We start from the raw sequence: 21903 nt of genomic DNA, 5'->3' as shown, positions 1-21903 counted from the left end.
CTATATAATTTCGTAATAGTTAATGTTATTAACTATATTCTAGATATTTGTAATATAGACAACTTTTAATGAAATATGTTTTCAATATATCCTAACTTTCACACTCGTTGGTGAAGAAATTTGAAAATAAGACAACTACAAATTTATAAGCAATTTTGTCATAACACAAACAAAAGAAATTCACTTGTTTCATTTTTATAACAATTATAATGAAAAGATTTGTGTAAAAAAATTATTATTTGTTTCTTTATATTACTAGAAAAAAAACTGGTAGGCTAAGTGTTACTAATGAAAATGTAATTTTACATGAAACATTTATGTCTAAATTTCTAATAGAAAATTCTTCTATTAATTGATCAAATCCAACTATTTGCCTTTAAAGATGTCAGCTTCAGTGTTTAAAATTGCAAGAGAATTCAATGTTTCTTTTTTGAGAGTAGAACATAGATACGACTTAATTTCTTCAGCGATGAATATAACCTTTCTGCGGACACTTAGTTGCTAACTGCAGTACACAAAATATATTCTTAGAGCTATACCAACTTTAGGAAACATTATCCTGAAAGTGCTCTTCTCTGAAGAACTTGCTCATAGACAAAGGTGTGCAAGTGGAATTATTGCATTTGATCAATTTCTGAAAAATGCATGCACACTATTAATTACAAATGGTGACTCCAGATCACTATCATAAAGGTTCTCAAGTTTTGTTGCATGTTTTACAACGACTGATTGTTGTTTGTTTCAAAGGTCAAAGATTTGAAAATATGCATCTTTTCCCTTTAGTAGTTTACTTTTAAGTTTATCCATAATTACATAAAATGTTTTCACTTTAAATAAATACAATAAACGTTTATCAGTTTTAATAAGTTAAAAGTAGTGAAAGTAGATTAATTAGGCCCAAAATATTGGAGATTTTATCACCTAAATTAATTATGATTGATGGTGAAGATTGAGTGAACACATATTGCACAAACCTAACTAGAATCATACATAAGTGTTTACAAATTAAAATTCAATATTGTGAAGTTTACCATGATGTGAAGCAGATTAAATTGTAAGTAAAGAAGTATTTTTCAATGTATAAATGGATTGTGATTTGGTGCTCCTGCTGTTTTAATTTTAATATTTTAAAGAAGAAAGAAGTAGTGATCGAAAGCAAACAGGAATTCTCATCAATGTGAGTAATATTCATCAGGAGGATTGAATGACCTACAAAAATGAGGTAAATAACTTAATATAACTAATGCGACTTTGATAAAAACACTTCATGTTAGTGTTTTGTACTAAAGGAAATTTAATTACCTAGTGACCCACATACTTGACATAGTGACTTATATGTTTGAAATTTAACAAACCAGGATCTGAATTATGAGTTGAACCTTATTATTTATAATTGTTTCTATCTTTTAATATTATTAACGTGGAGTGTAAATTTTTATACATTTAAAACAGAACATTAACATTTGACATCCAACAACCTAGGGCTCCATCATTCAATATTAACTGGAAATTTGTCATCTGACACTACACATCCATTAATATGAAACCCTTTCATTTGACGTCACAACTCTGGACAGAGCAAACACGAACCTTTACATTAGGCACCATCAACGTGGGGTACAACATGCTGTAACAGAAACCTTATCAGAAAAATATAAAAATAAACATTTTTTAGGGCACATTAAAAAAATGTTTCAATATTATCTCCTTTCAATTCTATACATCTAAGCATTTCTCCAATTTTTTTCAGCCGTCTAAAAATAGAATTTTGGAAGCTCCTCAAAATAGGCAATTGTTTAAGCAATTAATTCCTCGTTAGACATAAACCTTTGTCCACCAAGCCATTTTTTCAAATCTGGAAGTAAGAAACGATCAATGGAGACTAAATCTGGTGAAAAAGGTCGATGTTGTAAAAATTGGAATTTTAATTCCGTAATTTTGGCTATTCCAACTGCGCAGGTGGATAATAATACTCTCCTGTTATCGTTGGTCCGTTTTTCAAGTAATCAATGTAGTGGTATCAAAGTTCCCGGACTGTACTCGTAATTTTTGTTACACAACTGCATAAGCCGGCGTGCCAATAGCCTGTCGCAATAGCCGCTGAGTCATTGTGCTGAGTTTCATTGTTGTGAGTGGTTAGGTAATGTCTACAAGTTTCCTTTGTTGTTTATGGTATTACTTAGCTATTTGTGTGATAGCTGATAAATTCGAGCATCAGGCTATATGTCAACTCAGAAACTTATCAAGCAACAGAGAACCACTGAAAAAGCCTCAAGAGTCAACCACGTGATTGCTTATTCACTGTGAGTAAATGTGGTACCCAACTTGCCAAGATTGTTTTCACCCAATTTTTTGAAGCCATTATTTCATGCATTTTGATTCGTCGATCACTTAAAATCATATCATGGATTTTGTCAATCATTTCGAGGATAGACACTTCTACAGAGCGTCCAGATCTGCATTCATCATTTATGGATTTACAACCACATTTAAATTCATTCACCCCATTGTAAACAGTTCTAGATGTGTCATGAACTTTGTCCAACTTATTTCTTATGGCATCGACCCTTACAAAATCACTGCTCAAAACTTATGTTTATTCATTTTTATAGACAAATAAAAGTTGATTACTTCAATCGACAACAAAAATTAAACTATGTGATGCATACAGCTGAAACTTAATGCTAGGTCTTAATGAAGGAATGCTACTTAATAGCAAACATTTATTTTCTATACTACGATCGACTTTTATTGGATTTTCTTAGGACTTTCGTACATCACATTAATAAATTACATTGTTTTTTAATTATTCATTTTTTTATTAGTTCTAAAATCCATTTTATTTTTTAAGATAGTAATAACTATCCTTATATATAAATATTTTGATGAAAATATGGTTTTTTATTATGAAAGACATTCGTAAATCACATTAATAAATGACATTGTTTTTAATTCATCCATTTTTTTAATGATAACTATCCTTATATATCAGAATTTTGATGAATACATGGTTTTGTATTTTTTTAGAATCTTGCTTATCTGTGTTTTTTTTTTTTTTCGACACCATTTCATGTGATACTGATGGTATAATTATTACAGCTCTAATAGTACTTGGAATCAATATTATTATTTTGATATCATAAATATTGATTCAAAAGTAGTATTAACATCCCCTAACTGTGACCATTGGAAACCTAGGATAACTCTAAAGATTTATGCATTATTGGATCATGGAGATGATCGCTTTATTTGTAGGAAATTCACTTCTAACGTTTAATTTTCTTTTAATTAATCAATCCAGCTGAGGAAGACATTGTATCATCAGTCTATAATGACAAACTTATAACAAGGGCAAACTTATAAAAATTAATACTAGTTAAAATGTAGCATTTATTTTTCATATCACAAAACTATTTGCCATCCATCACTTGTCAAATCTTTCGGTAAGAATTTACAAAAAACACATTCTTTGATGTAAAAGTCTTTTTTAACAAAATCAAAATGCAGGTAAAATCTAAATACATTCCTTCTCATGATGATTAAAAATACATTACACAATCTTTTTTATAAAATAAAAACTATATTGTTATGGGGGCAAACTCTTAATTATAACCTAAACTCTGATTAATTACACTTTATACATTAAGAAATATAAATAATTTATACATCTGTGCTATTTTTATCCCCTGGAATCTGCATGCTTTCATCCACCTCTGTCTTCTCTTCCGACTCCAACACCTCCTCAACTACTCCAACATCTGTCATCATATCCACCATTACTAGTTCATCTATAGGTGCTGAGTTATCCTGCTTGATCACCTCTTCACTTGCAGCACTATTATCTACATCCATCTTTTCCACCTCAGTTTGTTGCACCGCACAAGTTGATTCTGATGTATTTCCACCATTGTTTTGAACAATAGATTCTGTAGGAACAGCCGGCTCAGTTGGGTCTTTTGTATTATCAACTGGCTCTTCAAGTTTTACTGTGCTATCCATAACATTGTCTGGTTTTGAGAAAGAGTCTGTTGATCCCAAAGGTTTAATTTCATTTTCTTCAATCATTTTCTTAGATGTGTCCGAAATTTCCATGTCTGAAACAACTGCACCTTCATTTGTCTCTTTGCTATGTTCTTCTTTAATACCTTCTTTTACTTTATTCTGAAACAAATGTAAAGTTATAAACTCTTAAATGATGAATTACTAATGTTATTATAAATTACTTTACAAATCATAACATTACAACAAACTCTAACTACGAGTACAATACTTCCATAAAAACTACTGTAATCAAGTGTTATGCATTTTAATAAAAAAAGAGAAGTACATAAAATATGATTTAATTTTAAAATAAAAAGCGATAACAATATATTCCTTTATAAAAAGCAAAAATACTCAGCTTATATAAGGCACCTTAATTAAGAATATTTTATTGGTAATAATTCAATAGTTATAGAGTTATCAAATTTGCTATTAATTGACAAGTAACAGTCAAGAAGTGGCACCTGGTCTCTTCTTCCAGTGTTTAACCCTAACAGTGGCATAACTAGGACTTGGATTTGGCAATAAATCTCATTGAATAGCACGCCACACCGGTAGGGGGGAGGGGTCAATTAAATCAGAATAAATTTAAGTAAATTCAAAGTAATACATTTCAATTTTGTATTTCATACAAGTTGGATTGTTTTTATAAGCATAATTTTAAACTTTGTAAAGGCTTTTGGGGTGGGTTCTATCCCTCTCATCTCCTCATTAGTTACGCCACTGAACCATAATATGTATGGTTACATAAGCATAAAAGTGAGATTGTATTGCACACACTAAAATCAGGTATTACAGCAGAAAGTAAATTTTAAATTTAAAGTTGTCATGCAATCTTTCTGAAACACAACTTAAGGAAAAGATCATCAAATCCACTACTGCACATACTTAACACAACATGAACACAACAAACCAAAAGGATAGTGACCCTCAAAAGATTTGCTGCTAAGATACTGAATCTGAGGACTCTTTTTGTCGCTTCTTCCTTTATACAGTGTAAACATAAAGCTTTGTATTGTACAGTGGTGGCTACATTATGTTATGATTATGTTACATCTTTTCTTGATTTTTTTTATTTTTGGAAATACCAAGCCCTCAAGGTTAAGTTTCCAAGTGCAAACTGAGCATTATGGCTTAATGTATTGTCTCCAGAAAGTAGTATACAGGATAACAAGAATAAAGGGACTGCCCGATTCCAACGTTCTCAACACCAAATAATGACAAGTTTGTGCGGGTCATCATCGTGAACCAGCTGCTGTTTTTAACACCTTTATAGACTTTGGAGACCCCTAGAGCTTTGATGAGAAACTTCACCAGTCTAATCATTTTTCTGGTATGGCTTTCTGTTTCATCCTTCACCTTCATTAGGAGTGCCATACACCAACAAGTTTCTTCAGGACCGAAGGATCCCACATCATTTGTTTGAAGCTTGGCACAAGAATGCTCCATCAGGTTTCTCCTCCTTTTCAGTCCCAACAAACGAAAATTTCCATGACGTTTTTCAATTACCCACTGTCAATAATAAAGTCTAAATGAAATATTCTTACTACGAAAGATGATGACTCCAGATTCCAGGAGTCAAGTCTCTGTTACATCATCAGATTTCAGACACTGCACTAAGAGCAAGATTAACTGATGTAAACCCAACATTTACAAGTAAAATAGTTTTACCACAATTAAGGATAATCTGTAAAAGATTGCTTACCATGTCAAGACTGTTATGTGGCTGTGTTGGTAGTGTAATATGATAGACACAAGTAGCGTTCTCAAAGACATTCAGCGTAGGTTCTTGACAAATATGGTCATCTCTTTTGAACCCACAGGCTCTGAATAACACTTGTTGAGTATCCTGTAACACAGTAAAACTTCACTAACACAACTAGCAATCTTATTTTATATTATAATAGAATTCATTCTTGAGCAAATTAGTGTTCAACAAAGAATAAAAAGAAACATGTAAGAAATATTTTTTTATATAATACGAGGGTTGTCCATAAATTAAGAGATTTTTGGGGCTGGCTTTTCAGTAGGTGGAGCTAGAGCTGCCATCTTGGGGTAAAAAGATTCATATGCTCAGTACGCATCGAGCTGTGGTAGTGAGTTGTTTGTATCTCTCATATTTTTCACTATGACTAATTAAAATGTGCACTGCAATTAAAAGTCCTATGACAAGATTTAAAGCAGAATGAACGAGTGGTATATTAATTTTTTTAATGACCACGCCAATGTTCACGATGAGGATCACAGTGGACACTCTAGCCTGGTTAGAAAGGCTTGTTGAAATAAATGAAAATAAATTAAACATTTTTTGAATTGCTATTTTACAATCAACTAATTCTTGGGAAATTTTTCCCAAATTTCATGAAGTTTAGTTAATAAAAATGTTGTGGAGAAGCCTGGATATCACAAATTTCGTACCAGATGGGTTCCAAAAATTCTTACAGAAGACTAAAAAACAAAGGTTTGCTGCATCACTGAATTTCCTTGATAACTATGATAAACATAGTAATGAACTTGTGTAATCGTATCATAACTGGTGATGAATCATGGATGAAGTATGTTGTTAACTGTGAGCCGAAATGAGTCAATGGAATGGATACACACATTCTTCCAAAAAAATAAAGAAAATGTCTCCAAACTTTAAGCCAGATAAGTTAAGGCAACTGTTTTTTTTTTTTTTTAAACAATAAGAGTATGATTTGGGTTGATTTCCTTGAATGTAGCTTGAAAATAAATGTAGAAAAGTATTGAGTAACACTGAAGAAACTGTGGGGGATCAATACAAATAAGCGTCATGGTAAAAGAGCTCATAACTTTTTATCTTTGTTCGCAACACAGCACTTCGATAGTGACGCTGAACTTCATGCCATCACTAACTCAGGTGGCTGATTTCTTCAAAGTTGGAATCGAAAAACTTGTCACAAAAACTGTCACAATATAAGAAGGCTTCAAAAATAGCGAAGAAACTTGAAAAATAGATCAATAATGTTGTAGCTATCAAATGTATATAATAACAGTTTTTCCTTTCACTTTGTTAAATTTATATTTCAAAACATCTTTTTACTTTCTACACAGACCTTGAAGAATTCAGTATTCCTAATTAAGTATTCGAACTTTGCTAAATCCAAAAATAATGTATATCGTTGAGTTTACATATGTAATTAATATTGCTAAGAAAAGTCCCAATGTCTTAAAAGCCTACTTTTATTGCTTTATAATGAAAATCATTATTTATATGAACAGATAAAGACAAAATAAGATCTACCTTCAAACTCAAAAATTAGCAGCAATGACATACCAAAGCATGACATTAATAATACTAATGTGTACAAGAACTATGATACAAGACATATTCCAAAGAAACTGATTTAATACAATAAATACATTTAAGTATACTATACGTGAAGGTGATTTTTATAAACAAATAAATGGCATTGATACTATGTATATTTAATATAATATATTAAGATAACAAGAAACAACTGCCATACATCAATTTTCACTTCATTAAAAAATTCTATATAAAATTAATTTCAATATATTACCTCTAAAATGTGTTTCCTGCAATATTTGGTGACAGGAAGTGTTTTGGCACCACATTTGACACCACCTTCAGTGAAGGCACACTTTCCTTTATGGGAAGTCCTTGGAATAGTGCCTTCAGTAACCTGGAACAAATAATACAGTTTCAATTTACATAAACTTTCTCAGGCTCATTAATTGTATACTAATTGAAGAATATAATTTAAAACTTTTTGTACAATTTTAGTTAAAAAAAGACCAATTACCTCATGATTCGTCAGGTACCGAATTTAGGACAGCCGGAATAGTATCAGCTTGCGCCCACCGCAGTCAGTGTGTTAATCTTAAATTCATATAGTTAAATAAAAAAATTATTCTGTTTTCTTTCTACCATATCACACATAAGGAATTCAGGGAAATAAATACTGTACTACATTTCTTGTTCATTAAGATACTTTGTATTTTAAGACACTTCCAGACGGAATTTATCCTTGATTAAGTTTTCTTCTGTTCAGATAATAATTTTTTTTTAAGGATCGTACAGGAGCATCAACCCTATCAGCTGTTATATTTCTCTTCAAGAAACTGTCATCTACCTCTATAAAGTCCTTCAACTCTTAGAGCGCTTAAACATTTAGGCCTCGGTTCAATTAGCGTGCATTTAGGAATTTTTAAAAAATTCAGATTTTACCGAAGTTAAATTTATTTTCAATTTTTTGGAAAGATAAAAAATATTTTTTTTTTAAAAAAGCTCTATACTTTTACACGTAAACAAATCATATAGCACTGGCTTTGTTTGTTTTTTCACTAGACACGCAACCCAATTTGCTTCCTGAAGGTTGTAAATCAATACATTTTCACATTGTTAGCATATTCGTGAATACACAATAAACTAAAATAAAACAATACGTATATTTATGGATGCTGCATTTACCACAATTTTGATGTTTTGGACATATCCGTTTGCTGTGCATTAAGGGTTAAACCATCTAACATTTTTTATAACTGTGTGCACCCAATTATGATATTACCAGATGAAACCAAATACTGCTGTTATAGGTTGTCTGATAAAGTATCCCTTCATTTTTACCAAAATTCTATTAATTTTTCATTTTTATAATGATTACTATTTCTTAAAGGTTATTAAAAATACAAGAGTGGTTTCATACTAAAATATTACGTTCACGAAAAATGCAGAATGCTAAATTCAAATTAGTAATTTAAGTCAAGAACTGGAAACTAAATTACCTCTACTGACAGGCCACATTTCCAGGTATTGTAAGGGTATTTTATAAAAAATGTAAGAAATACTAAAATTTATTTGATTGTGCATTGTCACATATAATTTTTTTCATTAAAATTTTATTTTTCACTATGCATACTATTTTATAAGTATTTTTTTACTTTTAAATATTTTTGTTGTTTTAGAGGGTGGCACCATACCCACAAAAATGGTAAATTTGTACTAAATAAAAATTCCAAAATATAAAAATTATTTATACATTTTTTTGTTTTGTAAAATATATAATTTGATGCATTTATTTAATAAATTTGTATTTTTATACTAATAAAATTTGCAACAAAGCATTTTTATAAAAATTGAAATAATAGTTATTACTAAAATGAAACAGTATTATATCACATCAAGAGATAGCAATAACATATCATTTACCAATAACAAGTACAAGTACAAAATTATGTACCATAACTTATCATATGTTTGAATCTGAAAAGCATAAATTTTCTAACAAGTCAAACTTTATATCTTCAAAGTTAGAAGCGTTCAAAATTTCTTCTCATTTGAAAAAATAAAATTTAAATGATTCACTAAACACATTCTGTATTGTGAACACATAACCCTAATTGTTATAAAAATATATTCACAAAATTGTACAATTTAATAAACCTAGTTTCGGTTGGGGCACTGAGATCTAACATTAGGCCTAATCAGATTCACCACCGCTGTCATGGTCTACTGGTTCACTTTCTAACAACTCTCTTATATCACTAGATTGATCTAAATAGTTAGAATTTCAAATGCATATAATGTTAATAAAATTCAACACACAAAATGAATGAAACTTGCTAAAATACAAACTTGACACTCCTAAGCTACTTAGATTACGAAACTTGGGTTATTTTGAAACAAAACACTAATTATTTGTTTCAAATCACTCCCGTGAAAGATAAATACTTTTCAAAACATGTTTATACCACTCAACTAGACAATAACTTCAAATAATATTACATAGTTGCATCAAGAAACAAAAACAAACAAATTAACCAATACGTAAACAACAAAATTATAAGAATAAAAATTAAATATATTCTCTCCGACTTCTATCAAAGATCGAAAAGTACCGAAATTAATACTAATCGATACATTTATTCATCCACTATCGAATGATACCATTACTTCCATCAAAAAGCATTATAGTAACTTTATAGTGACTTTTTTGCAGTGATGTTAGAACATCGCAGCAGCGATCAGCACCAGTATCTGGGGAGTAAACACAAAATAATACACAAAAATATAACAAATCTGGTCAAACAGTTTAACTAAGTATTGTTTTTGTATGTTACACATTTTAACAGAAGTAATACATACCAGAGCTCGACGTTCAAGTGCTTTTTTGTGTAAAACAGCTTCTGCTCCATAATATTTGTGGAAATGGTTTAAAGCTTTCAGTTTTTGGTAGAGTTTTTGTTCTTTTGCGGTTGTTTTCTCCTGATCATGAATACTACCTGAAAAGAAATACTTTGTTCAATTATTCCTAGAGTACTAAGCTCCAGAGAGATAAAAAAATCAATGATGAAGAAGCTTAACCAGGTGCACGATGAGACAATGAGAACATCTCTTCGTCTAGATCGCACTTGTTTTTGTAGTTTTGGTGATGCAAAGAAGAGTTTGTTTTAGAACTTCTTTGTCACAGACTCTTTTGGGTCTCTTCAGACGGATATGGATTCCAGAATCCAGGAGTCAAGTCTGTGACAGCACTAGATTTGATGCTGTACTAAGCAGAAGGTGAAATGGAGATGAGCTATAAACATCCAATCTTTAAAATAAGCTTCAAAAAAGAGTCTATTGCAGTAAAATAAAACAAAATATTTTATTTGAATACAATTTGTACGAGGGCTGCTATTTATATTTGTGGCCTAAGAATGAAAACACAGCATTTAAAGACAAAATCTATTTTATTGTTTTTCAAAATATTCTCCATGAAGATCAATACACTTTACCATGCGTTGGAACCAATTTTCAAAGCACTTTTTCCACTCCGATTTAGGTACTTCTAAAACATGGGTTTTGAATACAGAAACTGCTTCTTCAGGTGTAGAAAACCGTTGTCCACGTAGTTTTTTCTTGATGTTCGGAAACAAAAAGAAGTCATTAGGTGCCAAATCAGGGCTGTACGGCGGATGACCCATCAATTCAATGTTTTGCCTTGTAAAAAACTCCATTGTTTCAGCCGATCGGTGGCAGCTCGCATTGTCATGATGCAGAATGATGCATCTTTTCTTTGACTTTTCCCGAAGTTTCTCAAAGACTTCTGGCAAACAAATAGTGGTGTACCATTCCGAATTAACCGTCTTACGTTGCTCTAATGCCACAGTCGCCACATGACCGGTTTATGCCGAAGAAACAGGCAACCATTTGCTTTGATGTGCTTCTTCCACGAACAACTTTGGTTGGATTTGGCTCTTCTTGAAAGACCCATACAGTAGATTGCTGTTTTGTTTCAGGATCATATGAGTATATCCATTATTCGTCACCTGTGCAGATATTATAAACTGCTTTTGATGCACCTTGAGCGAATTTCTGCAACATTTTCTTGCACCAATCAACACGAGCATCCTTTTGCGCGTTTGTCAGGTTATGCGGTATCCAACGTGAACAAACCTTTTTCACATGCAAATGTTCATGCAAGATCTTATTGATGCTTGTCATACTAATGCCTAAAGAAGCCTCAATCTCGCGATATGTTACATGACGATCATGTTTTATCAGGTCATGCACAGCATCGACGTTTTCTGGCACAACAACCGTTGTTGGACAACCTTCACGGGATTCGTCCTTGAGTGATTGTCGGCCACGAGTTAATTCGTTATACCAGTTTTTAATGGTGCTGTAAGAAGGTGCTTCATTACCATATAAGGAATTAAGTTCATCTAAGCACTGTTGTCGTGTCAGGCCACGTCGAAAGTTATGAAAAATTATTGCACAAAAATGTTCACAAGTTAATTCCATTTTCTCCTAAGATCACTTTTTCAACGTGCTATCACTAACACTAACAACAATAAAATGACAAAATATTTTCATTGAGGTTATGTTTAACAATGTGAAGGTTGCACTGGAAACATCAGCTGGTGCCTAGCAGCAATCAGTGTTGCCAAGGCCAGAAATATAAATAGCAGCCCTCGTAACATTAGCATCACACATTTTTTATATTTAAAAAAAAATATGGTATAGAATGCCTCAATAAGTAATTTTATACCAATACTTTAAAAAGTAATCTCATTTCATAAAAATAATATTGCCATTAAACATGATTTGTTTAATTGCTTAAAACAAAGTTACACAAATAAAACCTTAACATTGAACAAAAAATCATACTTCCACTTTCAAGTCCCCAAATGTTTAAACACTTCCATCTACATTATTTAAACATTTTTATTTTATTTTTAGGGGTTAATTAATTTTATTTGTTGCAGTTTTAAATCCCCCCTTTAAACAATCATTAACTTTATTCAATATGAGTTTTTACAAACATATTTTCAGAGAACATTTTTAAACTTATTTAATACCATTAGACTTAATAACACTCCCAATTGAAGCATGCTAACATTTTCAGTTATTTAAGATGGCATAACAGTTACCTGCTGCACATCTTATGTTCCACTTTTAACATAGGGATGAACATTACAACTGTTTTTAAAACACTCATTAAATAGGAACTTGTTTCGAATTCAAATATGTTTCACGTCACAAACTTTAATTGTGGTATCCCAAATGGTAATGATATGTTATATGTATGAATAGTTGTCCATACTAATGATTTATGTTCAACATAAAATTTCTGATGAGAGAACCGTATTACTTATTCAGATGTATGTAACATTTTTTGCTCATTCCAGGAGTTACATTTTTGCTTAAAACGAAACAGATTTGTAGGAGGAGAGATGTATATCTCAAGACAAATAAAAAGATAGCATAGGATGACATTCCATTAATTCTTTGACTAGTGATCTCGCAATAGATTCGGGAGCTCCCTACCCCCAGAGCAGTAATCCTGATAGCCGTACAGGAAGCGCTATGACACTAAACAGGTTTTATAATAATGTTTCGTGATGAATAGTCTCTCGCTTGAATACGAATGCGATTTAGCGGAATAAATAAAAAACCGTTTCAAGTATTTTTTTTCGATTTTTTTCTAGCCTTTCATACCAACAAAGTTTTCTAAGGAGACTTGTGTACTGTTACTAACTTGTACCTAACCTTTACCTTAGTATGTTTATGAGAAAATGCTGAATATTTTATTCTATTCTCATATTTTGTAAATATACTAACGTTTGTGCTTAGTTAGATTAATTTCTATATAAACACAAAAATCTTTAATTGGGTGTTTTTTACAACACTGCAGTAAACCGAAATCACTCAATAACAAAAATTGAAAATCACTTTTTAGGTCACTCTTACTGGGAAAAATCCCACCAGTCAAAAGGAAGCAATAAACACATCCAGAACAGTGTTTACTTACATAATGTCTCCTTCTCTTTTTTTAATGCATGCAAATATTTTCTTCTGCGTTCTTTAAGGAGATGGTGTAATCTGCGAAACTGATCAATGTACAATGATTGTAGCCGAATCATTTTATCCTTGATAACTACTGTCACTTCTTCAGCAGTATAAACTCCAGCATGCCTGAAACAACAACAATAATTAATGTTAACTTACTATAAACCATACAAATGTTACATTTCTTCCATTTAAAAAAAGAAACTCTACCAGCAAAATTCATGGGATTAATACAAGAGGATTATACACATAGTCCAATAAAATATTTTCATTATCTACAATAAACTAATCCTGAAAAAATCATTAATCTCTTTCTTAACCCACAGCAGATCGCTGATGAGATATTCCGTCTTACTGTAGCCATGCTTTTCAGCTTGTCATTGCATCCTGTTTTCAATATTGCCTCCTAATAAATATAATAATACCTGATAGAATGGCTAGTGTTTTCTAGACAACTTAGTATTTTAACAAACATTTTACATTTAGTTTTACCTTCTTTAATATCCATAAACTCCCCAACAGATCTCACTAGTATGTTCAAGTTGAACAGCATTTAGTTATAATATTATCCTAGATTAACATTAATTGTTTATTTTCCTTTAATATGCTTGAACATACTAGTAATATTTTTACAGTAAATAACAAAAGTAAATTTATTTTTTAATGTACATAAATTTGCAGGCAAGTTTGAATGAAGACTGCAAGTGGTGTGGTGCTACATGCTTTACAGTTTAGGCACTGGGCTGAAACAAAATATTCGTATCCAATAGGCCATACACACTCGATCTGAATTGGTACACTCAAGGATTTCAGAACTTTTTAGACCCGCGGAACCAGTAATGCAAATTGTTCCTAGTGACACTCTTAATATTTATGCTATTACTTAATTTATACAATTATTTTCAGCCATGACCAATAAACAATTGCAATAGATGGATGAGCTAATAAAATTAATTTAAACAAAAATTAAAGGTTACTTACTCTGCACATTATATCATACAAACATTTTTTAATAATGTATATTCTTGTATATGTTTTAACTGTCATGGAATTGCTCTTACATGTAAGAAGATACTGGGATTTAATGCAGTTATGTTTTATTTAAATATTTCCATGTATTTATACAGGGTGTAAATTAAGTCCTGACATGCCTAGAAATATTCCAAACGGATTGAGGTATCAATGTACAATCTTCACTATACTCATTAAATTACTTTTTGGAATTTTTTTAAGGTAAAAAAATATTTCATCTCCCTTTTCAAAGGGGAGTAAGAAGGGGGTAACTTTAAATTTTCAAATTGTAACCCCTATCTTGTGACATGTCATTTTAAAGGACTATTCAATGGAAACACAATGATATGAACCATCTCTACAATGATACTAGCAAGAATTAAGGGTAAATAATCGCTTACATCGTAATGCGATCTAAGACACCTCTTACCAAAACTATGCACACCAGTAACATTACATACTACGTAAGGGAAGAAGCATCACATATTGAAATAAGCTGGGCACCTCAGTATTACTAAAAGATACCACGCATTCATTGTGTTGATATGCTTAAGACATTGGCATTGTGTCTTCAGATTATTATTTTGTTACGTTATTTACCCATAACTTTTGCTAGAAACAGCGTAGAGGTGTTTTCTTATTCTCATTGTGTTTTTATTGAATAGACCTTTAATATGACATGTCACAATATAGGGGTTGCAGTTTGAAAATTTAATGTTACCCTCTTCTACCCATGGTTACCCTCTAATATATCCAGGCATATCAAGACTTAACCCTCTCCCGCTCGCAAGGCATGAATCGGCACGGCCACCACAAAGCCACTGCAGCTTAAACGGCACAGATCGGCACGCACTGCTTTACCCACTAGAGCCGATAAGTGCTGCTCTCGAGTAGCAATATTTTGTACTACTACGGGTTGTTTGCTATCAGGAGACCATTTACTTTACTTTTACAGTAGATTTATTCCATTATTATGCTATTTATATTAGTTGTGGGGAAACAATGGCGGGTTGTAGTCGTACACTTCGTGACAGTGAAATCGATCTAGTTATTAGTAGTGATTGCGACGATTCAAGTGAGTGTAGTGATGTACCAGAGCCTTGTGAAGTGGTTGGTGGCATTGAGGATGTAGTTCGGAGTGATCACAGTGGCAGAGACGGCGAGCCAGACAATGACCTTCACCAAGTAACTGCGCAACAAACAACCCCGCGCCACCGGTGGCCAGCTGTCCGTGTGCCCCCTCCCTGGTCTCGTACAATCAACTTCATTGAACCAATATATAGTAAAACTAGCGGACCCGGCGCGCTTCGCTGCGCATTTCAATAAGTTTCCCGCGGCTTCGCACGCAATTTTCCGTTGAAAACAGTACACTATATTCACTTATTCATTTTCTATCACATTCTAAACATTGCTGAGATAATTGATAGTCGTTCCTTCGTGAGCTTCTTGGGCGCATTATGAAGGTATGTACCACATTCCTGATACTTCTGTCAAAAAAAAACAACTAAGGTTGATTTTATAACATTCTTTATATTTGTAGCCAACGTAAGATAGTAATTATGATATCTGCATTGCTCTTCTGATCAAGCATGAGCATGGTTTATATTAAATAAATATTGCAGTTAAAGGTGAATTTTTACGTCAAATTTGAATTGTATTATCTGGATAGTAAAGTCTATGTTTAACAGTGATTGCAGAAACAGTTTAAACAAAATTTGTCGTTTCTCTTAAGCTTACTCTATGCTTTAAAACTATAAGTGTAGTAATTAAATTATATATAAATATATTTTTTGTCGCATTATATATGTTTACAAAGAACAGCTGATTAAAAATTTGAAAAGACTCTTTCACTTAATAACATATGTTTGCTGCAATGCATTTCTTACGGGTATTTCTGTAACCAGTGGGGCGGAATCCTGAATCGGGAAAGGGATAAAAAGTATCCTATAACCTTCTACAGATCAAGACGAACAAATTAAAAAAAAAATTAGGCGAATCCGTCCAGCCGTTTGTGAGTGATGCTGTTACACACGAACAGTTTCATTTTTATATAATAGATAATTAATATATATAATTATAGTTAATTGCAATGACAAAACACGTGTAAGTTGAGACGCTGTGTATTTTGACCGAGCACGACCGGCAGAGTGAATTAATTGAGGTTAGAAGCACCGTGAGCGCCTGGAAACAATATGAGCGGGAGAGGGCTAATATACACCCTTAGATGAAAGGGGTTTTGAATTTACCTTTCAAATGATATATCACAAGACAGTGGTTGCAATTTGAAAATTTAAAGTGAAACCTCTCAGTTTCCTTTAGAGAAAGGGAGAAAAAAATATTTGTACCCCCCAAAAAGTCCAAAAAAATTATTTTAATAGGTATGATGAAAATTTTACATCGATGTCTCAATCCGTTTTGAATATAACCAGGTGTATCAGGACTTATTTTACACCCTGTATGCAGACTTTGATATCAAAAAGGTTAATAAAAAGATAAGTACATAAAACACAAATATTTACTTATAACAAAAACTAGTGATAAAAAGCCAATCCATATCAAAAGAGTCGGTAACATCTTTTTGTCTAATCCATTTTAAAATTGCTTGGGAAAGAACCGCATCCTTAAGACCCAAAGTGAAATTATAAGAAAACCAATTAGTATCAAAATATTAAACGTATAGAAAATATCATAATTTTAGCTTAAAACCATTTATCTTGATCAAACATAAACACCCAATGTAGTAACATCCTACTAGTCGTCCTTCAGTAGGACTTATACATGTTAATATTATAATATCATAACATACTTTAGAGGATCCTCTGCCTGGCTATCAATACTCTCAGCATCAGACGACTCGTTGTCCAGGGCTCGCCACACATTGTCCAACATGGCCCCCTCCACATCACTGTCTGAGTCACTGGCGTAGTCCAACACTTGACTGGACTGGGCATTCACTGCAGCTGCGTCTACATCCACTAACCAACATAAGTTCTTTCACTACACTCCTCACGGTTACATAATCAAAAATACTATTATAACAATAAACTAATGTTTTTAATAAAAATTACTGGTAGTTATTAGAAATTATTAGGAAATTTGAAACTTTTGAATTAATAATTTGACAAAAGTAATATAATTCTCGAGACATCTTGAGGACACCCGACAGACACAATCATACAGAAAAGAAATTTTTACATCCCCCCAGCAGGCAAAATGAAATTTTTTCACTGAGTAATAGATTCAATAACACTCAGTCAAATTCCATGTTTGGACAGTCACCATCACAGAACTCATTCTTGTTTATATAGAAATGAAGTTTCATGCAAAATTTAATCTCTACAGATGAAAACTTTCTCAAGGTATCTTGACACATGATACATTCAAATTTGTATAGCTTAGCACTACTTATATCTTCAGAGGACTGGATTTTGTTCAAGGTCATGTATAATAAACTGATGACAATGAGAGGAGACGGACTTGTTTCATTTGGAATTGTTTTTCCTTGCTTTATTCAAAGTGGTATGTTACGATCCCTATTTTTTATCATTGAGTAGGCACATAGTTTTAAAAATTGTTAGAGGATACATATTATCCAGCGGCAGTAGTTGGTGGTTATCAAATAAACCTAATTAATTAAATTAATGAATCCTCCTTACTCCTAATTCAAGCACTGTAGAGAAAGTACTAGTAAAATGTTGAATATGGAGGAACAAATATTACACTATGAGGACAGATTAAATGAAGAAGTTTTGCTAGAGGCTCCAATTTGATACACACTCTCCGAGTACAGTAATTCTTATTTGCCATAATTTAATATTGATTTGATTTTGATACTATCCAGTAATAATCCTAAGAAAGTAAAATCTAACATCTTAGCTATGAAAAGAACCACCAATCTATATTTATGGATTGCATATAGTCTAAACATAAGCCACATGCATTCATTATGGCATGAATAATAGTAATGAGACAGTGAAAATGAGATTGATAAAGTCTTGTCCACACTTGCAAGATTTTAATTGCACTTGCTGCATGTGAAAAAGCCTGCTGTCTTTACCAGAAAACCGAATAGTTTCTCAATCACAAGCTGCGAAGTAAGCAGATCCAAAACTTAGATATTCTTGTGTCTCACTGTGCTGTTTTGAGTTGTTGTAAGTGCATTGAATTTGCAATGATGAGATCAGGTACGCAATTTTTCTATTTTACAACTGACCTTTTCTAAAAGGTACAAATTATTTCTGGACATTCTAAAAAGGTTTTAAAAAAAGTGTTTTAATTTAGCTCTGAATTACTTAATATTGAACAGTTTTCAAGTCTTTCATATATACATTGAACGAGGATTTCTTTTGCACCTACGCTCTTTGATATTATAAACAAGCAACTCTAATACCACACGCTGCTAAAGTATCCCGATTTATAATTACATTTACTATATAAAATTAAAATACAATACAACTTCATTGTTCTGCGAGAAGCACGCTATGACACCTATATGTAGGCATTGATGTAGCATGCTTCACCTATGTACGTTAAGACGCAAACCAAAAAGTCTACAGAAAGGTATAAACAAAGTTGAATAGAAAATCGCACAAATGTGGACAAGGCTAAAGGAATGTCTTGTACAACAAAATATTAAACATAATTTTCATGTCTTACCAAACGGATTAATAGCCTGTGACGACTGTTTGGATGTGGATTCTTCATGCTCATTCTCCTCGTGTTTGAGAGAAGTCTGATCTGTTCGAGCATAATGACCTAACGATGCCAACAGAGCTTCCTGGGTGGGTGGGGGCGCACGTTTACTTGAAGCTTTCTGCCGTAGGAGATTGTTTTTTCTAGTATGTTCTGCACAAAACCTATTTAAAAATATTATTTCAGAACACTTTTTTTGGCAAAAAATATGATTAATTATTCAGCATAATTGACCAAAACACATGTCACAATAAAAATACTAACTCAGCATCTTGGAAAATATTCGTACAATTTTAGCAGCATTGAGGCAGTTTAAGTTAACCATTCTAGTTTCTATTATATTGGTATATACAATGTCTTTTCTATATACCAATCGCAAAGAGATAATTCTAAATTTAAGAAATACAAATTCTGTTAAACAACATTTTTCTGAACGTTTGGTTTTTTTACAGTATATGGATTAAATATATTTTAATCAATAATTTATATAAAACAATGTTTTGATCCTTTACTATAAATTAATAAACATACATATAACACTCGTTTTAACAAATTGATTAACACAACTTCAAATTTCATGAAAACATATTAAAGTTAAAAACAGAATTTAAGATCGAAAGAATGAATATATGGCGACAACCCTCGCCACAACACTCTCACCCTAAGGACTGTATCTTATATCCCACAAACGAAAAGATATCACCAATGAAGCTTGAGAAATGCATGTCAGGAATTCATTTATATACTCTTCCAAATTTTCATTTTCAACTCCTTTGAAAAATCATTTATAGACTTATTTTACGGGGGATTTTAGATAAGACATCTCGCTCCCAGCATAAAAGTGACATTTCAAACCACTTTGTCGAATACTTGAACAGAGTCTCATATTTATTCAGCTAGAACAGGTATTGTTTTCAGTATACTATTTGACCGTATATTAAAAATGCAGTAACAAAACATGTTAAAACATGTACCACCATCTAAACTGTGACTAAAATGTCTGTACAAATAGTTCCTGGTTTAAATTGACATCTAGATTACTCAAAATTATGAGATGGAGTTTGCAACTTATTACAAATCTAATTAAACATTTTTTTAAACCTTTGTATATTGTATCTATAAGTAGTTAAATAAAATTTGTGTCTTTAAATAGTATGTAATTTTAAATATTCTTTCTTCATTTAAGTGTTACATTAGACCTCACATAATTCAATATTAATAATTAGTAAAGAATAAGACTTACCATGTATCTTTCCGTTCTGGCCGAAATGCTGGTTTACCACACTTTTTACCACTGACAGTATACAGAAATGGACAAGGCTTATATGGTGCAGATTTATCTTCTAGAATATGTTTTAAACAGTAGTCATAGTTTTCCAAACACAATAAACTACATTTTCTATGAGGATATTTACATAAACCTAGGTTTTTCTGATGAGGTCCGGCTACTGAAACTCGTTTTGAAGGTGAAGAGTTTGAAATTTTAGGAAAACGAAACATTTCTGTAAAAAAATTAAAATTATTAGACAAAGTAACATGTAATAAAAATAAAGAAAAGAGAACAAATACTCATTACACAGCTTAGGCTATACAGGTTAAAACGAACACATAAAAACCTGCTCAGATCATGTCTAATATTTAACAGTTTTTATTTTTCTACAGAATTGAGATCTGAAAAATAAAGATTTACAGTGTTAGTGATAGTGATTTGTTGTCAGATAAGTTATATTTGATGATACTGATGATGAAATGATATAAATATTGTAAACAGCAAGATTTTGGATCATCTTAACCCACTAATAATGCACTCAGCATCCAGTTATAATGTACACAGACTTTATATTTCTGGGAGTTCCTTGATAATCTTTCTTATTTACTTATTGCATTTTGTAGCATATTATATCACAATTAGAAATAACAATCTCTCATGAATACATTTTTTTCCAGGTACAATATAATTAATATAACAAACTGATTTATTTACAAAAATAAATCCTTATTCAGAATTCTTCAAACAAACAAAATAACAATAAAATTAAAGTGACTAATAGGGTAAACTCTTACCTATAAAAAATAATAAACTAGTATAATCTTACAGTAATGTTCAGACAACAATGTTTTTATAATTGGCAAAGGTCAAATACTGGAAATACATATGGATGGCCGTACCTCAAAAACAAACGGGCCGATCATGATAAAACTTTTTATACACAATCTACTACTACAATAATATAACCCTCATTCTTAGGCTGCGCCTATTTTCGGAGCCAAACCGATTACTATACACATTTAATATACAATCTACTATACTACAATATAACCCTCATTCTAAGGCTGCACCTATTTTCGGAGCCAAACCGATTTCTATACACATTCAATACAGTGTACTATACTACAATATAACCCTCATTCTTAGGCCACACTTATTTTCGGAGCCAAACCGATTTCTATACACATTCAATACACAGTCTATTATACTACAATATAACCCTCATTCTTAGGCCGCACCTATTTTCAGAGCCAAACCGATTTCACAAGCTATGTGCTGAAACAACAAATCTATGAATGGCCTAACCTCAAAAACTTACAATTAATTTGGGATTATACCGACCACACCCAGACATGAATCGTTATTTGACATTTTGCTTCTACTGATTACTAGATTAGCGTAGAACAATATTTCGTCAATATAAAACAGGATTTGTCTTATCGCAAACCCCTCCCCATCCTCAGACAGAGGTTAAAGTCGAGCGGTCTAATAGATAACGTGACTGCAGAGTCTCGCTGCCCGTTCAGCTGGTGCACCGCATTGTTGTACTTTCGTGCCGCAGTGTCTGTCG

The 21903-nt window shown here is 31.9% G+C and overlaps 1 protein-coding gene across 2 annotated transcripts in view; it reads right to left on the bottom strand.

The window, feature by feature from the left end:
• Positions 1–3370: 3370 nt before the first annotated feature.
• LOC124362736 (KAT8 regulatory NSL complex subunit 2) overlaps positions 3371–21903 on the bottom strand; it is a 28494-nt gene continuing 9961 nt past the window's right edge. Inside the window, exons 2-9 of one of the 2 annotated variants that reach the window (XM_046817474.1) lie at positions 20307–20565; positions 19028–19227; positions 17178–17337; positions 13323–13486; positions 10172–10308; positions 7587–7709; positions 5747–5890; positions 3371–4161 (exon numbers count right to left, since the gene is read on the bottom strand). In XM_046817474.1, coding sequence (XP_046673430.1) covers positions 3661–4161; positions 5747–5890; positions 7587–7709; positions 10172–10308; positions 13323–13486; positions 17178–17337; positions 19028–19227; positions 20307–20565 — 1688 coding nt within the window. In that variant the 3' untranslated portion in view covers positions 3371–3660. Of the gene's footprint in view, positions 4162–5746; positions 5891–7586; positions 7710–10171; positions 10309–13322; positions 13487–17177; positions 17347–19027; positions 19228–20306; positions 20566–21903 lie in introns of both variants that reach the window. The other variant, XM_046817473.1, reaches the window with a different exon arrangement.

The sequence above is a fragment of the Homalodisca vitripennis genome, chromosome 5 (assembly GCF_021130785.1).
Source record: "Homalodisca vitripennis isolate AUS2020 chromosome 5, UT_GWSS_2.1, whole genome shotgun sequence".
NCBI lineage: Eukaryota > Metazoa > Arthropoda > Insecta > Hemiptera > Cicadellidae > Homalodisca > Homalodisca vitripennis.
The sequence above is the reverse complement of the archived record's forward strand: the minus strand, read 5'-3'. Positions and strand labels throughout refer to the sequence as shown.